At 49.3% G+C, this 18,226-nt stretch overlaps 1 protein-coding gene and 1 long non-coding RNA gene across 9 annotated transcripts in view; one reads left to right on the forward strand and one right to left on the reverse strand.

The window, feature by feature from the left end:
- The window catches only part of UNC93A (unc-93 homolog A), a 37,584-nt gene extending 20,024 nt beyond the window's left edge, over positions 1–17,560 (reverse strand). For 2 of the 8 annotated variants that reach the window (XR_004322135.1, XM_032485351.1), the window contains exons 1-4: positions 17,446–17,515; positions 12,767–13,636; positions 5,422–5,663; positions 3,589–3,903 (exon numbers count right to left, since the gene is read on the reverse strand). Coding sequence is in view for 7 of the 8 variants with exons in the window: in XM_032485351.1 (XP_032341242.1) it covers positions 3,589–3,675 (87 nt within the window). In the remaining variant the exon portion in view is untranslated. Of the gene's footprint in view, positions 1–3,588; positions 3,904–5,421; positions 5,664–12,766; positions 13,637–17,445 lie in introns of all 8 variants that reach the window. The other 6 variants (XM_032485352.1, XM_032485353.1, XM_032485354.1 and 3 more) reach the window with 6 other exon arrangements.
- LOC116665489 lies at positions 307–6,175 on the forward strand. Its single transcript, XR_004322136.1, has 3 exons — positions 307–737; positions 1,327–1,879; positions 5,963–6,175. It is a non-coding gene; the product is annotated as an uncharacterized LOC116665489 (long non-coding RNA).
- Positions 17,561–18,226: the final 666 nt, after the last annotated feature.

The raw sequence follows: 18,226 nt of genomic DNA on the forward strand, positions 1-18,226 counted from the left end.
ACACTGGAATAAGAGCTTGGACGGCTCTCCCCGCCACGGCTGAGGCAGGTGCTGTGTCCCCGCGGGGAAGGCGCCCCGTGCAGACCGCAGACGCCGCTGAGGAGTCCAGATGACCCCGAGCCAGGGCTGGGTCTGCACCATCACCGTCCTTCCCACCTGGGCCCCCAACAACTGTCTCGTAACCAAAGGCCCCACACGCGCAGCCGGGGGCAAGTCTCTGAGGCCCTTCTGAGGGAGAAATAATACAACGGCCGCACTTGGGCTAACAAATTCTTGGCTTTATGCTTACTGCTTGCTTTTAGAACGATCAGCAACCCTGACCGACCGGATGCTGCTCCCAGCCCCAGGCCCGTTGTTATAGCTGAAGTTGTCGATTCTACTGTTTTAAAATTTACAGTCATGCTTGGCGTCTGAGTCATTTCGCAGGAAGGGAGTCACAGGCGATAAGCTCAGGAGAATGACCAGCCGCCCCCCACCCCGTGGCGCTGGCGCTGCCGGATGAGTCTGACCAGATAAAGAAGGTTGCGGGCTGACGACCTCCCAGACCACCAGGTGCCATGATACTAGACACACTCGTCCAGATCGAGGGGGAAGTTTCATCAGAGACCCCTGCTGATCACGACCACCCTTCATGCTCCAACCAACCTCTTCATCTACAGAAGCATGAAGCCCCACCCCCAAGACGGCTCACAGGTTTGAAGGCACCAGCCTGCTGTGAGGCCCCTTTGCCCGGCAAAGTAAGAAAGCTGCCTCTTCTTCTAAGCTCCAAGACCTTGTCTCTGGTTATTCGGCTCCTCAGGGACGGGGCTGATCTTTCAGCAACACCCCCTTCCCATCACTCGCATCTCCTGGAGACTCCAAACCCCACAAGCTGAGTTCTCCCCTCAGGGCTTTCTCTCCCTTTCCTGGGTACGTCCGCCCAAACGCTGCCCTTGCTTCCAGTGCACGGCCAGGGTCTCCAACCCACCCCACCCCCCGACCGAATATCATTGTCCGTGGAGGTCTCTGCTTCGAGCTTGGCTTGGAATCTGCCTCTGGATCAGCCACTGCTTTCTCTGAATTTACCCCAATGCCTTTGCCCCAAACAGGTGCTTAAAGATGTTTGTTGAGTAACTGAACACAAAAGCAAGAACCTCTTGTCCCATGAAAGTTCCAACATCTGGTTGGAAGACAGAGGTTTGCATGCTAATGAGAAGCCTGCTTTCAAGGCGAGGTTATCTGGAAATTTCTGCCCCTAGTTCCAGTTGCCAGGGCGGGGGAGGGAGAGAACCGGCTCGGGGGAGCCTGTTGTTTCCTTATTCTGATGTGTTAAATTCTCCGCACCAGGGAGCGCGCCTCTTCGTGTGCTAATGAGAAGCAGGCGTCCTCTGCCCTGGAATTTCTTTTCCGCCCTCAGCATTGCTGCCAACCGGCAAGGTGCGTCTGTGTGTTGCTTACAACAGAGCCCCACTGCACACCACTGGACAGGAAGGCAGATCTCACTATCCAAAGCGGGAGCCGAATTTCGAAAGCGAGTGTCTCTCTCTACCTGAACGACCCTGTTCCAGCACCTGTGTCTGCACGTGAGAAGAGCCGCCCTGTGGAACACACGCGTGAGGATGAGCGCACGCGAGGGACCCGCTTCACAAACAGTGCAAGTGGTCGCTCATCACCAGCACTGACCAGTGCAGGCCCTGCGTGCGGTCTAGGGACACAAAACGGAAAAACAGGCACCGTCGGGGAGTGGATGATGGACAGAGCGGCCAGGTGTCAGCGACCCCAGCCAACAGGCCACTGCAGTGGGACTGAGTCCTGCAGGGAGGAGGCCCAGGGTCCGAGCTTCCGGGAGTGCACAGGGCCAGCCCAGCGGCGTCAGAAAGGCTTTCTGGAAGGAGAGAAGGTGATGTGGGAACTGCAGGATGGGAAGGAGGCCAGGGAAAGGTCAGAGGCGTGGGTGAGGGGGGACGTTCAGGGGACGTGTTACAGAGGGCGCGTCCTGAGAAGAGAGACCCTGTGAAACATTTAGCTTGGGGGTCAGAGCCATAAGCTCCTCCGGGGAGGTGAGGCCGGACAGCTGGCCAAACTATACCGGGAGGAGCCCTGGACTCCATACTAGGCAACTGGATCGGATCTTTAAGCCCATGGTGAGCACTGAAAGGGAGGAGGTTAACACACATCAACGACTTCATTCACCGGCCAGCCAAGCGCGACGGCTGGGTGCCGAGTGCCGTCCGAGGCAGGGGATGCGGTCATGGAGGGGAGGGTGGGGTCGGGCATTGTGGGACCTGCAGCCATTGTGGGAGGCGTGCCACAGCCCTGGGCATGCACACAGGGGCCTCACCCAGACGTGGGCTCCGGGGCACAGCAAAGGGGGAGGAGGAAGCATGACGTGCAAGCTGAGGCATGACTGACACATAGGTGACCGCAGCAGGACATGGTGAGAACAGCAGCCACCGCAGCGGGAAGCGGTGCCGATGAGAGTCTGGGTCCTGGGGCAGGTGCACGACCTGACCCACACCTGGGCTGGGGCTCTGGGGATGCTTGTGAGCATCTTTGCCTTCTCACTGGGGCCTGAGAATGAAGCCAGCCATCCTCAGAGAGCAGAAGGCAGTGATGGAGACAAGCAGGTGTCCGTCCCCAGCAGCCCCGGGGTTCAGTCATCCCTAAGGTCACTCTGTCCCTGTCATGACACTGCTTTTTCTGAAGCTGGTCCTGAGATGGAGACCATTCTCCCAGCTGAAACATGTTCACATCTTCTGGACAAGAAACATGGCCAGATTAGGGCTGGGAGGGAGGGAGGTAGTGGGTGAGCGGGGTTGTTCCCGTCAGGGCTGGAGGTCTGGTCTCTGACGTCTCCAGTCTTCTGAGGAGGAAGGGACCACACCAGTGACAGTGGATGCCCGGCCCAGGGGCACTGGCCCGGGAGGACGTGGGGGCCAGGGGAGCATCCCCTCAGCTGCTCTGCTCCCCCCCACGCAGGTGCCGTTCCCAGTGTTTCCTGGGTGAGGTGCCCGCTTCCGTCTGTGGCCTCAGCCCCCTGCCCCAGGGGCTCCTGCGGGTCTGAACCACAGAGATCAGACTCCAAACAGAGCCACCTGGGGAGGAGCCTGCAACTCCACTCTGGGCACACGTGACCACAGTCACAGCCTTCAGGGACACCCGGGGAGGAGCGAAAGCCACAGAGTCAGACTATACAGAGGCCATTCATCCAAGTTCACAGCTGTGCTTAAAGCGGGCTGGGGATCTGCGTGGCCTGGTGGCCTCTGATGAATTCACAGCACTGCTTCTGACCACAGGTCCACAGGGGTTCGTCCTGTGTCCCCCTTACCCACACAAAGCAAAGCGAGGCACTCTTATCAAGGCACCAGGCCGAGACTCGGCCTCCTCATCCAAAGGCTGAGTGCTCACGGCTGTGCGGCCCTACCGAACCCAGAGCGGGAGCCACACGGCATGGGATGGCAGCTCAAACCACTGTTTGTCTTAGAGGACTTTTTGGAAGGTGACTTGGGTAACCAGAAACCCCACATTCCTCGTGGCCTGTGAACACAGGCATTCCTGAAGGCCCAGAGACGTCGGGAAGGAAGGGTCACACCATGGCACACCGCTTACCTGCAGATTCTGCAGACCTCCGTAGGCAGTAAAGAGAAGCAGAAACCCGAGGGAGACCACGAGGACGTTCCTCAGGCTTCTGTCCATCGTGCTGATTGGACGTCTCAAGCATCAACAGATTTGTCGTCCCCTAAAAGAAATCGATGGGGCGCTGGAAAAGCCGTCTGTACCAGAAGCCGCGCTCTCTCTCTGAGCTGGGGTGTATCAGTCAGGAAGGCTGTTGCTGAGCGTTACAGAACGTGATTGCCACTGACACCACGAAGCACCTCGGTGCTGTTACTCATTCACCTGCTCGGCAGCCACAGTAATCACTTTCTGGTCGGGCGAAAAATTCAGACTCTTATCAGCTTGTATGTCTTGGAACTTTTTCCCTATTAATTTCTAACAGATATGACCCTCACAGGAATGCGATGATTTTCATATTACATACATTGTATGATATAAGTACGCATATTATATTATATCATTATACATTACATAGTGGTACCTGTGTATATCATTATGTGTATATATGTAAGGGTACCTTCCACATTAAGAGAAATTGTCAATGGTGCACAATGCAGAGTGTACTTCAGTCTTAAAGAACAAAGTATAAATGTCAGCTTCAAGGTACACAGGTCAACTTATGAAAAAGAGTTAATATGATTGTAAGATCCAAGGGCCAAAGTATTAGCATCTCAAAGACTATCTGATTTTACAACACTGCGACAATTTTTTTTTAAAGCTTGTATGACACATTACAATTTGCAAAGCACTTTTCCATGCTGTCTGTAACAGGACTGGGGTGATTATCATTAGAACTTAGACCCATTGCCAGACAAGAAACAGTTCCAGAAGACTTCGGAGGTTTTGGATTTCAGGTTTGGAGCAGTGCTGTCCAAGAGAACTTTCGGCAGCACTAGCCGCTGGTCACAGGTGGCTGCTGGGCGCTTGAAACATGGCAGTGCAACTGAGGAACTGAATGCACGATTGCATTTAATTTTAATTAATTAAAATTTAAATCTAAATAGCTACACGTGGCCAGTGGCTATCGTGTTGGACGGGGCCAGTCTAGAGGTTTAAACCCCTTACCCTGCATCTCACAGCTAATCAGCAAGCAAAATCATTTGTCCATCCAGGTGTGAATTCAATTGTTTTTATTCAGTTGTTCCATTTAATTCAATTGTTAGTGAAAGTTGATGTTTGAAGATTGCTTCCAAAATTCTGTGGTGTTATTTTTACCTAGTTTGGATCAGTCAGGCAAACCGTACAGGGCAGGTAGATGTTAGATGCGGTGGCGATAGTGTTCGGGGAGCCAAGCCAGATCATTTGAATAGCGTGAGAAAGTTCTTGCCCTTCAGCTTAAATTATTCCTATGAAAAATGGCAGTTTGGGGAAAATGCCAGTTTTAGGTATAGACCAAGTATGGGCTGTCACGATTATGGGGACACGTGAGCAGCATGGGCTGGGAAAAGGGGTGATGACCACGGAGACAAAGGAGAGCTGGAGGTCTAACCCTAATCCTGTGACTTCCGAGCTGGACAGTCGCAGCTGGATCACGTGACTCTCCAAACGTCGGTTTCCTCCTGAAATAGGAGGCTTGCCAAAGTTCAAGAAGCTGGTAATTGGAAAAGCCTTTGGCACCGGCCCTGACATACAGAAATCACCAGTGAATGTTAACTGGCTAGGATGGCATTTTAACTTTCAGTGAAGACATCAGATGGGGCAACGTTTACAGAAACGTAACACCAGGCTCAACATGGGCTTCTGACTCCCGTCTTGTTACCAAGTATCTGACCTCCTTTCTGTGTTTCAGCAACGCTTTCCCTTACTTCCATTCTGACCTGTCTTTACCTGCAAATGACTCATATCTTGATGTCAGAAGACCTTCCTGAGGTTTTCTCGTGCCATTCGCTGTTCACAGTGATCACAACGGTCTGGATTTTCTGACCGGCTCCCGCGAGGCGCTCCCAGGAGCTGCTGGTCCAGCCTTTCAACAGGCCCCCGAGGAGCCTGCGTTTGTGCAAGAAACGCTGGAGGTCGGCTTCCGGTCTTCGCCGGCCGCTCCCACCGCCGTCCCTCTCACTGCCCTCGCCCTATCAGGAATTAATCACGGAAATAGTTGCTTTAAGCATGCTTGCTTTACCAGTCTCCCTCCCGTTTTTTCCCTTTTATCTATCTCAAGGGAACTTTTTTTTTTTAACGATCAGGTACTTTACAATTGACGTCACCTCTACCAGGACAAAACGTTTCTTTTTTTTCCCTCCAGTTTTATTGAGAAGTAGCTGACATACACTGCTGTGTGGGCTTGAGAGATACCCCGTGGTGGGCTGATTCACATGTATTGTGAAATGGTGACCATAGTAGTTCCGCTAACTGCCGCCTTCTCATACAGATACAGTAAGAAGAAAAGGAAAGAGAAAAGCTGTTTCCTTGTGACCAGGGCGCTCAGGACTCGCCGCCTCAGTAACCTTCCTACATGTTATGCAGCCGTGTTGACTCGGGTTACATCACTTGTCCTTCCTGGTCTCATAAGTGGGAGTTTGTACATTTGACCACCTTCCTCCAGTCCCCTGTCCCTCCACCCCTCTGCCTTTGGTAACCATAAGTCTGATCCCTTTTTTCTATAAGTTTGTGCTTTAATTTTTTAAACAGATTCCACATATAGGTGAGATCATACAGTATTTCTCTTTTTCTGTTTAACTTAACCTCACTTAGTATAATGCACTCAAGGTCCATCCCATGTTGTCGCAAAGGGTAGGTTTCCCTTTTTTTGGCTGAATAATATTCTGTTGTATATATATACCACAATTTCTTTATTCACTCCTCTGCGGATGAACACTTGGCTGCTGTAAATAACGCTGCTATGAACACGAGGGTGCAGAGATCTTTTTGAGTTTGTGTTTCTGTTCCCTTTGGATATATTCTTGAAGAAGTGGAATTGCTGGTCCAAATGGTAGCTCTGTCTTTAACGTTTTGAGAAGCCCCCTAACCGTCCTCCACGGAGGCCACACCGATTTACACTCCCACTGACGGCGCACAGGGTTCCCTTCTGGCCGCGCTCTCGCCAGCGTTTGCCGCCCCCTGGCTTCCTGATGGCGGCCCTCCCAGCAGGCTGGGAGGTGGCACTTCACTGTGGTTTCCGTTTGCGTTTCCTTGACAACCAGCGGTGCTGACCATCTTGTCATCCACCTGCTGCCCTTTCATATACCTTCTCTGGAGAAATGTTCAGGACTTTTGCCCGTTTTTAAATTTTTCCCTTTTGTTATTGAGCTGTGTGAGTTCTTTGTATGTTTTGGGTGTTAGCCTCTTAGCAGACGCATCATTTGCAGGTGCGCTGTTCCCGCTCTGCAGGCTGTCTTGTCGCTTTGCTGACGGGTTCTCTGCTGTGCAGGAGCTCTTCAGTTTAATGTAGTTCCAGTGGTTTATCTTTCATTTTGTTGCTTGTGCTTGAGGTGCTGTATCCAAAAAATCATTGCCAAGACCCATGTCAGGGAGAGTTTCCCCGTGTTCTCTCCTAGGGCTTTTGTAGTTTCAGGTCTAACATTGAAGGTTTTAATCCAGCTTGAGTTAATTTTTGTGAGTGTGTAAACCATAGGTCCTGTTTCATTCTTCCACATGTAGATATTCAGTCACCCCAATACACCACCTATTGAGTATTCTTGGCTCACGTGTCACATACTAGTTGACTGCATACGACTGGGTTTGTTTCTGGGCTCTTGGTTCTGTTCCCTAGGCCTGACTGTCTGGTTTTAGGCCGGGCCACGCTGTTCGATGCTTGCGCTTCCTGGCCCAGCTGCCAGCCAGGAAGTGGGGTTCTCTTGCTTCGTTCTTCTTTCTCAGGATTTCTTTGGCTATTTGAGGTCTTTGGTGGTTCCAAATAAATTTAGATGTGTTTTTTCTACTTTTGGAAAAAATGCATTGGAATTGATAGAAATTGCACTGAATCCATGGTAGTTTTGATTATATTGGCATTTTAAATATTAATCCTTCCAGTCTATGAACACAGAACAACTTGCCACGCATTGGTGCCTTCAATTTCTTTCATCAACGTCTTGTAGTCTTCAGAGTAGAGATCCTTTACCTTCTTAGTCAAATTTATTCCCAAGTATCTTACTGTTTTCGATGCTATTGTGAGATCAATTTCTTTCTTTCTCTTTCAGAAGACTTGTTGTTAGTGTAGAGAAATGCTACTGATTTTTGTAGGTTAATTTTGTAACCTGCAACTTTACTGAATTCATGGATTAGATTTTTGGTTGAGTCTTTAGGATTTTCTATGTATAAAATTGTGTTATCTGCAAATAGACAACTTTACTTTTTCCTCCAGTTCTAATGGCTTTTACTTCTTTTTCTTGCCTGATGGCTCTGGCAGAGCTGCCAGGACTACACTGAACAGGAGCGGTGAGAACGGGCTTGTCTCGTTCCCGATCTTGGAGGAAAAGCTTTCAGTCTTTCACCGGTGAGTGTGATGTTAGCTGTGGGCTTGTCACATACGGCCTTCATTATGTTGAGATATGTTCCTTCTATGCCTAATTTGCTAGGAGCTTTTTAAAGTCATGAATGGGTGTTAAATTTTGTCAAATGCTTTTTCTGCACCGACTGAGGTGGTCGCATGATTCTTCCCTTTCGCTCCATAAATGCGACGTATCCCGCTGCTAGGTCTGCTTGTGCTGAGCCCTCCTCGTGCGCCAAGGGTAGCTCCCAGCTGCTCATGGTGAAGGGTCCTTCCAAGTGTTGCTGAATTCAGTCTGATGGCGTTTTATTGAGAATCTCTGCATCCATACGCATCAAGGATATTGGCCTGTGGTTTCCTCTTCTAGTAGTGTTCTTTTCTGAATTGGTATCGGGATAATGCTGGTCTTGTAAAATGATTTGGGAGTGTTCCCTCCTCTTTGACTTTCTGAAAGAGTCTGAGGAGGATTGGTGTTAATTCTTGGAAACATTTACCAGTGAAGCCATCTGGTCCTGGGATTTCTTTTTTCTTGCTAGATTTTTAAATTAATGATTCAATTCCCTTACTAGTAATTGATCTGTTTAGATTTTCCATTCTTTCCTGAGTCCGTCTTGGTAAGTTGTATGTTTTTAAGGAACTTTCCATTTTTTCCAGTTGTCCAGTTTGTTCAGAGCAGGCTTGTCTGACCCTTTGAATGTCTGTGACCGTCACTGCAACGTCTCCTTTCTCATTTCTAGCTCTGTTGACTTGAGTCCCTTCTCTTTTTTCTTCGGTTAGTCTAGCTAAGGGTTTGTCAATGTTATTTATCTTGTTGAATAACCAACTTTTCGTTGGGTTAATCTTTTCTATTGTTTTTCTGTTCTTTTATTTATTAGTGCCCTACTATTTATTATCTCCCCTCTTCTGCTAACTTTGGGTTCAACTTGTTCTTTCCTAGTTCCTTAGAGTGTGGAGGTAGGCGGTTTATTTGGGATCTTTCTTGACTTTTAATGTAAGCATTTGTTTTTCCGAACTTTGCTGTTACAGATGCTTTTGCTGCATCCCACAAGCTCTGGTATATTGTGTTTCCATTTTCATTTGTCTTAAGGAACTTTTTTATTTCCCATTGGATTTCTTCTTTGATCCACTGGTTGTTTAGTACAGTGTTGTTTAGTTTTTATGTATTTGTGAGTCTTCCAGTTTCCCTCTAGTTACTGATTTCCGGTTATCATGACATTGTGGTCGGAGAAGACAAGTGGTATGATTTCAATCTTCTTAAATTTGCTAAGACTTTCTTGTGGTCTAATATATGGTCTACCCCAGAAAACGCTCCATGCGTGCCTGAGAAGAATGTGTGTTCTGCTGTTGTCCGACGGAATGTTCTGTGTAGGTCTATTAGGATCATTGGATTTATAGCGTTGTTCAAATTCCTTGTTTCCTTACCGACCCTATGCCTGGGTGATCTATCCATTGTTGGCAGTGGGGTAGCAAAGTCCCCGACTATTACTGTATTACGTTTATTACTCCTTTCTGCTCTGTTAGTTTTTGGTTAGTGTATGTAGGTGCTACCAGGTTGGGAACATAAATATTTACACTTATTACATCTCCTTGATGTAGTGACTTTTTAATTATCATATTGTCTCTTTTTTTTACCAATTTAGTTTAAAGTCTATTTGTCTGATTTTAAATACAGCTACTGCTGCTCTTTTCTTTCTTCTTTGTTTGTTTCTCTCTCTCTCTCTCTCTCTCTCTCTTTTCTTTCTCTCAGTTACCATTTACTTGAAATGTCTCTTCTCAACCCTTCACTCTCAGTCTATGTGTGTCTTTAAGGCTAAAGTAAATCTCTTACAGGCAGCATATTGTTAGATCTTGTGTTGTACATCCATCCATCCATTCTACGTCTTTTAATTGGAGAATCTAATCACTTTATGCTTAAAGTAGTTACTGGTAGGTCAGGGAGTACTCTTGCCATTTTGTCCACTGTTTCACGGTTCCTTGTTTCTTACCCTGCTGCCCTTTTGTGTGTTTTGATGTCTTTTGGTACCAGCGTACTTTGATTTCTTTACTGTGTTCTTGTGTGTAATTTCTACAGGATTTTCCCTTTTGGTTACAATGAGGCTACCAGTAAATATTTTAAACTTGTAATAACCTACTTTAAATGGATAACAACTAAACGTCAATAGAATTCATCAACTTTACACTTTCATTTCTTCTCTCCCTCACATTTTAGGTTATTGCTGTTACAATTTACATTTTTTTCTATATTGTGTAACTGATAACAGATTATTGTAGATTATGGATGTTTTTAAAATTTTAAACTAGAAAATAAGTTATGAATTAAACTAAACTATTTGTGAATGAATCATGCATTGCTATGATCATATTGCAGAATCTAACTATAACTGCTTATTTACTATTGCTTGTGACACTCACTTACACTAACTTTTAACGTTTTTATGAAGTTAATTAGCCTTTTTTTTTTTTTTTTTTTTTACTTCCACTCAAAGAGCTCTGTTCTGCATTTGTGGTGAGATGTGTCCAGGGGTAACAAACTCCCTCAGCTTCTGTTTGTTCGTGAAGGTCTGTCTTCCCTTTGCTTCTGAAGCCCAGCTGAGCCGGGTATGGGGCTCTTGGCTGGCAGTGATTTTCTTTTAAAATTTTGAATATATCGTCCCATTGCCTCTGACCTGACATGCTTCTGTTGAGAAATCTGCCTATAATCTTACAAGCATTTCGTTGTACCTAACTTCTCTCTTTTCTCTTGTTACTTTTAAAATTCTGTCTTTATCTTGGACCATTTAATTATAATGTGTCTCAGCGCAGCCCTGAGTTCACCTTATTTGGAGTCCTTTGGGTCTCATGGATACAGAGGTCCACTGCTGTCCCCAGGTTTGGGAAGTTCTCAGCAGCCGTGTTTGTTTTAAAAGTACTTTCTCTTCCCTTCTCTTTCTCTTCTCCTTATGAAACACCCATAATGTGAATATTGTTTCTTTCCTTTGTGTCCCATAATTCCTGCAGGCTCTCTTCGCTCTTCTTCATTCCTCTTTCTTTTTGCTGCAACTGGGTAATTTCTGATGTCCTGTCTCCCAGGCCACTGACTCTTCCTTCTGCATGGTCAGGTCTACTTTGCAAACTCTCTATTGAATTCTTCAGTTTAGTTATTGTATTTTTCATCTCTAGGATTTCTGGGTTGTATTTTGTTTTGTGATAGTTGTTATTTCCTTATTGAATTTCTTGTTTTATGCTTGTATTTTTATTTTGTTATTTGTCTGTCTGTGTTTCCTTGCAGTTCACTAAACTCCCTTAAGAAGACTATTCTGAAGTCTTTGTCTGGCAGTTCATGCATCTCCTTTTCTTTAGGGTCAGTTACTGGAGCTTTAGTAGTTCTCTTTGGTGGAGTCGTGTCGACCTGATTTTTCATGCCCCTTGATTCCTGATGCTGCTGTCTGTGCATCCGAGGAATGGGGCTCCTCTTCTAAACTTCACAGGTTTGTTTTGGCGGCAATAGATCTCCAGCAGTCAGCTCCAGCTGGGGTTTCTGGGTGTGTCTTCTGGTCAAGCCCTGGGCAGGAGGAACCTGCTATTATGTCTGTTTTTGGACGTGGCAGCTGTTGGAACTCTGAGAGTGAGGCTTGCGGGAATGGTGCCACTGGCTGAGAGCAGTGGGAGAGGGCTGCTGGCGTGGTGCGCTGCCCACGCGAGGCTGCAGAATGGCCTCCATGGTTGCCTGGATCTTCTGGTCAGAACTGGACCCTATATTCATTAGTAGGTGGGCCATGAGTTAGCTTCCCTCCCTGGTGGGGCAGCAGGACAGGGTCTGGGGCTTGCACAGAGTGTTGTCTGGGGACCCAGATCAGACTTGAGTGTGCCCTGAATTCCCTGGTCAAGGAGGCCACTGAGTTTGCTCTGCATGCAGGAGGAGCTACAGGCTGCGTTGGGTTCAAGTCCCACTGCACGTGGGCCTGTGGAATGGGCTTCACAGCTCCCCGTGTGCTCCCGATGGACCCCTTGGTCACACAGGCTGAAGGTTCTCCTCAGCAATAAACAGGACTACAGACTGGATTTCCCGCCCAGGCACTGTGGGAGAAGCGGCTCTAAAGCAGTAAAACTCTTTGTTTTCTTAACTGAAGCAGACCTGCACCCCAGATTGTCTGATCGGACAGTCACTGGCCTTGCTCTGTCAACTCTCAAATCTGCCTGCCTCTCAGCTGGAATGCTGCACAGCTCCCAGGAGTCACTGCCAGCCCTTCTGGGCAGAGGGGCTGGAAGGCCCTCTCTGCAGTGGGCGGGGCTGTGTCACGGCTCCCTGGCCGGGGCGGAGCTCTCTGGCTGGGAGGGGTGGGGGGCGCCCCTCTGCCCTGGCTCTGCATTAGTCCCCTGGCCTGTGTGTAGAACACCCCATGCCCAGTGTGCTCTGCCTGCCTCCTTTTGGCTTGAGCACAGCTGGACCTCACAGCCCCCAGGAGTCCTTGCCAGCCCTTCGGGTCAGATGGGGCTGGAAGGTCCGCTCCGCAGCGGGAGGGGCTGTGACTCAGCTCCTCGTCTGGGTGCTGGCAAATCGGGCTCTTGGGCCAGTAAAACTCCTCATTTGAGGATCCAAATCAGGCAGATCTGCACCCCGCAAAGCGACCCACATTCCTGGGGTCCTCCTGGGTCCTCTTGTCCCACTGGAGGAGCTGAGGAGCTGGAGGCTCGGGGTGCCCTCTCCCCGTGGGGCTGTGCCAGCCTGGGGGAGGGGCCCGCGGCCAGCCGAGGCTGCCTTCTTACCGGCGCGGCGGTCTCCCGCGGTCCCCGTGGTCGGGCTGCGGCGGCCTCGGCCCAGTGTTCCGGGAGCTCAGTGGTGCTTGCTCTTGAATGGCTGTCAGCTGCCCTTCTTGGGAGCAGAGCAAAGTCAGGAACGACCTTGTCGCCATCTTGGTGAGTCAGTCTCCCAAAATACTTCTCAGAAGAAACCGCCAGCGCCACTCCTGACTTGTTAACATGACGAGGACAGTCAACGTGGCACCTTCCTCGTAATCAAAGGGACCCAGACTCAGAAGTACGTCCCCACTGACGCAACACAGTCCTGCAGACAGCTGACTGGGACGGGGAGAGATGGGGAGCTTCCACACACCCGGAAGCTGTCCTGGCAGTTCCAGCAATCTGTCCCTGGAGCCGGGAGCCTGGGCAAACCTCAGACGGCTAGAGGTTAGGCATGAGCGACTCAAAGGTGCCAACAATCATCTCACTCCTCAAAGCGAACATCAACACCGTGTCACTCTGAGGAGAAAAACACGCTTTTGCAGATGTGCCTGAGTTCTCCTGACCCCTTACTGGGTGCTTCAGTGACGGGATGTTCTAGAGAACTGGGGGGCAGCTGACCGCGGGCGCGAGTCTACCAGCCACTTGGGTGTCCCTGTTCTGCTACCCGAGGTCACCAAAAGCCACGTGGGCTTTCAACCGGCAAGCCTCCTGCTAAGAAGCTGGAGGCCGCGCTTAGTTTAAGGGACGTCGAAACAACGGCTTGGTCTTTTAAAGCAATTACTGATGTCCGCAAATGAACATCCACTTTCTCGGCATTTAAATCTGACAGCTTTGTTAATAAAAGCAGCACCAGATACATTCAAGTCTGTCCTCTTCATTAGTTACACTGTTCAGCTACAGAGAGATGAAAAATGGATACATCAGATGCAGAACAAATTAGTGCCTACGTCAGAAAGTCTTACACTTTGGAAATAAACGTATTTAGTGATTTGTTTTTAAGAAAAAAAAAAAATACCGGAGAAGCAATTCATGTTAGCACAACTCTGGCTTGAGACGTGCTTTCTTGTAGCAAGTATTCCAAAAGGGCCAAAGCCTCAGAGCAGCGGGCTGGCCCGCCGGCCCCGGAGTGAGCCGGGAGGCCGCGGCAATGAACCTGGAGCCAGTGGGGGACCCTCAGCCGAAACCCTTTAGCTCACCCCCCTAACTTTTCAGAGAGAGAAGAGACCCTCTGCAGGGAAACCCAGCCCAATTGGGGCTGGAAAATACTTGAAACAGTGCAAATACTTCCACCCTCAAAACACAAACTGAATCAGCCCCTATCTTCGCGAGATCCTGGGTCTTCTCTGCCCTATGGGTCCTCAGCACCATCTCCACCTGGGGCTTTGAATGGCCTGATTCTGTAGCCAGAATCTTCCAGGGGGAGCTGCAGAGGCCCCTGCCCTGTGGCATCGGGTGAGGCCACCCACCCTCATGCTGAACCAGAGTGGAGGCCAGCCGGCCACCGTCATCACTTTTGACGCCTTTCACATGCCCCATCAGCCTCGCAAGGTGGAATGAGTCAGTCTTCACTCCTGGCTGCCGTATTCAGAGGGAGGAGGGGGCTCCTGGGGTAGAAGACACTCGTGCCTGCACACCTGCACACACACATGTGCTGTGCATACACACACACACACACACACACCCTTTCCTCTCCCAGAGGCATAGCCCTGCCCCCTTCCCAGCGGGCCGTCTGTTGCCCTAGAGGCAGAACTGCTCCCCCAGTCATTCTGCGGCGGCCCGCTGGGTGCCCACCCCATGCCAGCCACCCCTCCAGGGCCAGGGGCCCCACACTGACGGGCGGCAAGGCCCCCGTCCTCACAAAGGCTTAGCTCTAGTGGAGGAACAGGAAACAGACAACTAAGCAAACAGAGAGATCCAACAAATCCAGGTGAGGTGAGCATTGCCCCCCAGCAAAATGGGAAATACGAAAGAAAGCCTGGGGAGGGGGGTCCCATCCGGTTCCCACCCGCATTAAAACAAGGCCCCAGAGAAACCCCCAGCCACTGACACAGCCGCTCAACTCCTCTGAGGCAGATCTGGACCCATTTCTTCCAACAGAAACTGGAAGTTCCGGCCCTGCAGCCTGCAGACCGGCTCGGTGAGCCTGGAGGGTGGGAGCCGCACCTCTGGCGGGTGCGGAGCGCCAAGTAGCTGGGGAAACTAGTGCCTCGGTTTGGACAGCCAAGGGCCAAATGTACGTTTGCCGCAACACCGAGACGGGAGCAAAAGTGCTGATTACACTGGAATTTTCCAGCCGGCTTCCAGCTGATCATTTCATCTGTGCAGGCAGAGCCACAGCGAGGTAAGGTGTTGCTAAACCTCCAAAGATCATTCTGTGCCTTTGCTCCCACAGTACACAAACACCCATAAACCTGAATTTCGTCCCCAAGCTAAATAATGCCATCCTCTGTCAATTTTACCTAGTTCTGTGGCCTCCTCAGTTCCAGTCACCACTGTAGCCCACGGCTCCTGTCCCTTTGGACAGTGTCAGAATGCTGAGATGTTGTCCTGGTTCACTTTTTATTGCGAGAGAAGTGACTCTTTTCAGCAGTACATTGGAAACCATTTCGTGCCACCTCACCGGGCACTTGTGCAGGCGGCACAGCTTGTCTGTGACCTGCAGGTGCCCCAGCAACTGGCGGTATGGGGACTAGTGAAGTCTTTGGAAAAGAGTTGCTGGCAAGATGTAGAAAGGAAGACTGGAGGAGGACTGGATGTGATGGAGTGAGACCATTTTATAAAGGTCTCTATTGCAAATCATTGCCTGGGTTTTGGATAAAAATACTAGAAAATCATTTCAATGAAAAAGCCATCCACACACGTGTGTATGCATATATGAGCACAGATACAGAGGCTCACACATCTATACGGCTACATGCAGTGGGTCTGTAAGTAGCCTCACATCAAACCCTTCTCAGGAAAACAGAGCTTGTGGGAGGACGGGGGTCTGTGCACACCTTCTATCTCATGCCCCTCTGTACCATTTCCATATTTTTAGAAAGAGCATCATCTACTTTTAAAAATAAGGATTTTAAAGGAAAATATATTTTCATAAAGAAATTCTCCAATTCATAAAAATATCTGCAAATGATGAGATCAACAAGGGACTGATTTCCAAAATACACCAACACCTCATACAGTTTAATATCAAAAGAAACCAAACAACCCAATCAAAAAATGAGCAGAAGATCGAAATAGACATTTCTTTAAAGACATCCAGATGGCCAACAGGCACATGAAAAGATGCTCACTGTTGCTAATTATTAGAGAAATGCAAATCAAAACTACAATAAGGTATCATCTCACACCAGTCAGAATGGCCATCATTAAAACATCTACCAATAATAAATACTGGAGAAGTTATGGAGAAAAGGGAACCCTCCTACACTGCTGGTGGGAACGTAAATTGGTGGAGCCACCATGGAGAACAGTACTGAGGGTCCTTAAAAAACTAAAAATAGAGTTACCATATGATCCAGCAATCCTACTCCTGGGCTTATATCCGGAGGGAACTTCAATTCAAAAAGATCCATGCACCCCAATGTTCATAGCAGCACTATTTACAAAAGCCAAGACATGGAAACAGCCTAAATGTCCATCAACAGATGACTGGATAAAGAAGATGTGGTATATATATATACAATGGAATACTACTCAGCCATTAAAAAGAATGAAATAAAGCCATTTGCAGCAACATGGATGAAATTAGAGATCATCGTAGTAAGTGAAGTAAGTCAGACAGAGGCAAATATCATATATCGCTTACATGTGGAATCTGAAAACACGACGCAGATGAACTTATTTGCAAATCAGAAACAGACTCACAGACATGGAAAACAAACTTATGGTTACTGAAGGGGAAATGAGGGGAAAGGAATAAATTGGGAGTTTGGGATTAGCAGATACTACTATATACAAAATGAACACACAACAAAGTCCTACTGTACAGCACAGGGAACTATACTCAGTATCTTGTAATAACTTATAATGGAAAAGAATTTGAAAAAGAATATGTATGTATATGTATAACTGAATCACTTTGCTGTACACCTAGAACTGACACACCATTGTAAATCAACTACACTTCAATAAAAATAAATGCATAAGAAATAAAGAACTTTAAAAATTAAACCAAAACACTGACATTTTTAGGTCTCTTACTTGCATCATTAACCTGTTTCCTGCCGGCCTCTCTGAAGCCCCTCACACCACACGCCGGGGGTCTACAAAGCAAATGCACAGGCCTTGGGCCCCTGACAACCTCTTGTGCTTCCAGATGGAGCCCCGCCCCCCTCCCTGCCCTGCACACCCAGGCCAGCCGTCCTCTGGGCAGAGCAGTCCTACCACTGTGGTCTGGCTGCATCCCCAGGGTTCCCCACTGGACTGGCACCTCCTCGAGAAGTGGCCAGTCTATGGGCAGCTGGAGAGACCCAAGAAGGGTGGCTGGGTCCCTGCAGGAGCCCGGCAGACAGCTGTGCAGATGGCCACCTCGCAGTCCCAAGCTCCCCCAGAGTTCTACTCTGCACAGGACGCAGAGGGCCGTGGAGGAGAAGGCAGGACCCTGTCCCGGCCTGGAGTCCTGGGGCTGGGGACTGCTGTCATGACTGGACACTGCCCTCTGCCCCAGAGCACCAGCTGCCTCCCTCTGAGAGGTCACCACCTACCTGCACACTGTGCTTGGTCCAGAGTCACTTTGTTTCCGCGACAGGGGCATGAGCAGGGCCAGGAGCCAGGAGCGGACGGGAAGGGCAGCCTTGCTCAGGTGAGGCGAGAGCAGGCTATGACGTGCTGTGAGAACTGGAAAGGATTATGACTCACAAGGGGCGTGAGAGTTCTGGCTCCCAGCCCGCCGCCTGCAGGGGGACCTGACCTCTGTGATCTGGGCTTGGTCACCGTGAGCTGAGTGTCCGGAGTTCCTGAGGTGGGGCACCCAGCTGGTGTGGGACCCAAGAGCCTCCGTGGCAGTGACCTCTCCTGAGTGACTGCTCTTAGATGGCCAAGAACCAGCAGGCAACGCGCCCAACTCTGTCGATGACCTTTGGAGCCCAGACAGGGGTCTGCACCCGACCTCGGGACCAGGGCTTGTCCTGGGAAACCAGCTGTGTGTGGGCGCCACAAGCAAAATCGTGCTTTTCCAAGTGATCTCTAATATCTTGCCTTTTTTAAGCCCACGTGCTCTTTCGTTATGGTGTTTAACCGTGTCTTCCCAGTCGCTCAGAAAGCAGTCATCCCTGCTCACGTGGACAACAGGCGAGCTCTGGGTGGTGACGCGGAGTGAGGACAAGGACTGGGGGTTACATCCTAGCCTCCACGCTATAGTTTTGTGTCTTCAACTTTCCTCTTGTGCCCTCCCGAGCCCCGATGGTCCAAAGCTGTTTCAAACATCCATCCTCCACGGCTTTCGCACCTCCGCTCTTATTTCCCAGGAGATGAGGGTCTCGACCC

This window comes from Camelus ferus, chromosome 8 (genome assembly GCF_009834535.1).
Source record: "Camelus ferus isolate YT-003-E chromosome 8, BCGSAC_Cfer_1.0, whole genome shotgun sequence".
NCBI classification, from domain to species: domain Eukaryota; kingdom Metazoa; phylum Chordata; class Mammalia; order Artiodactyla; family Camelidae; genus Camelus; species Camelus ferus.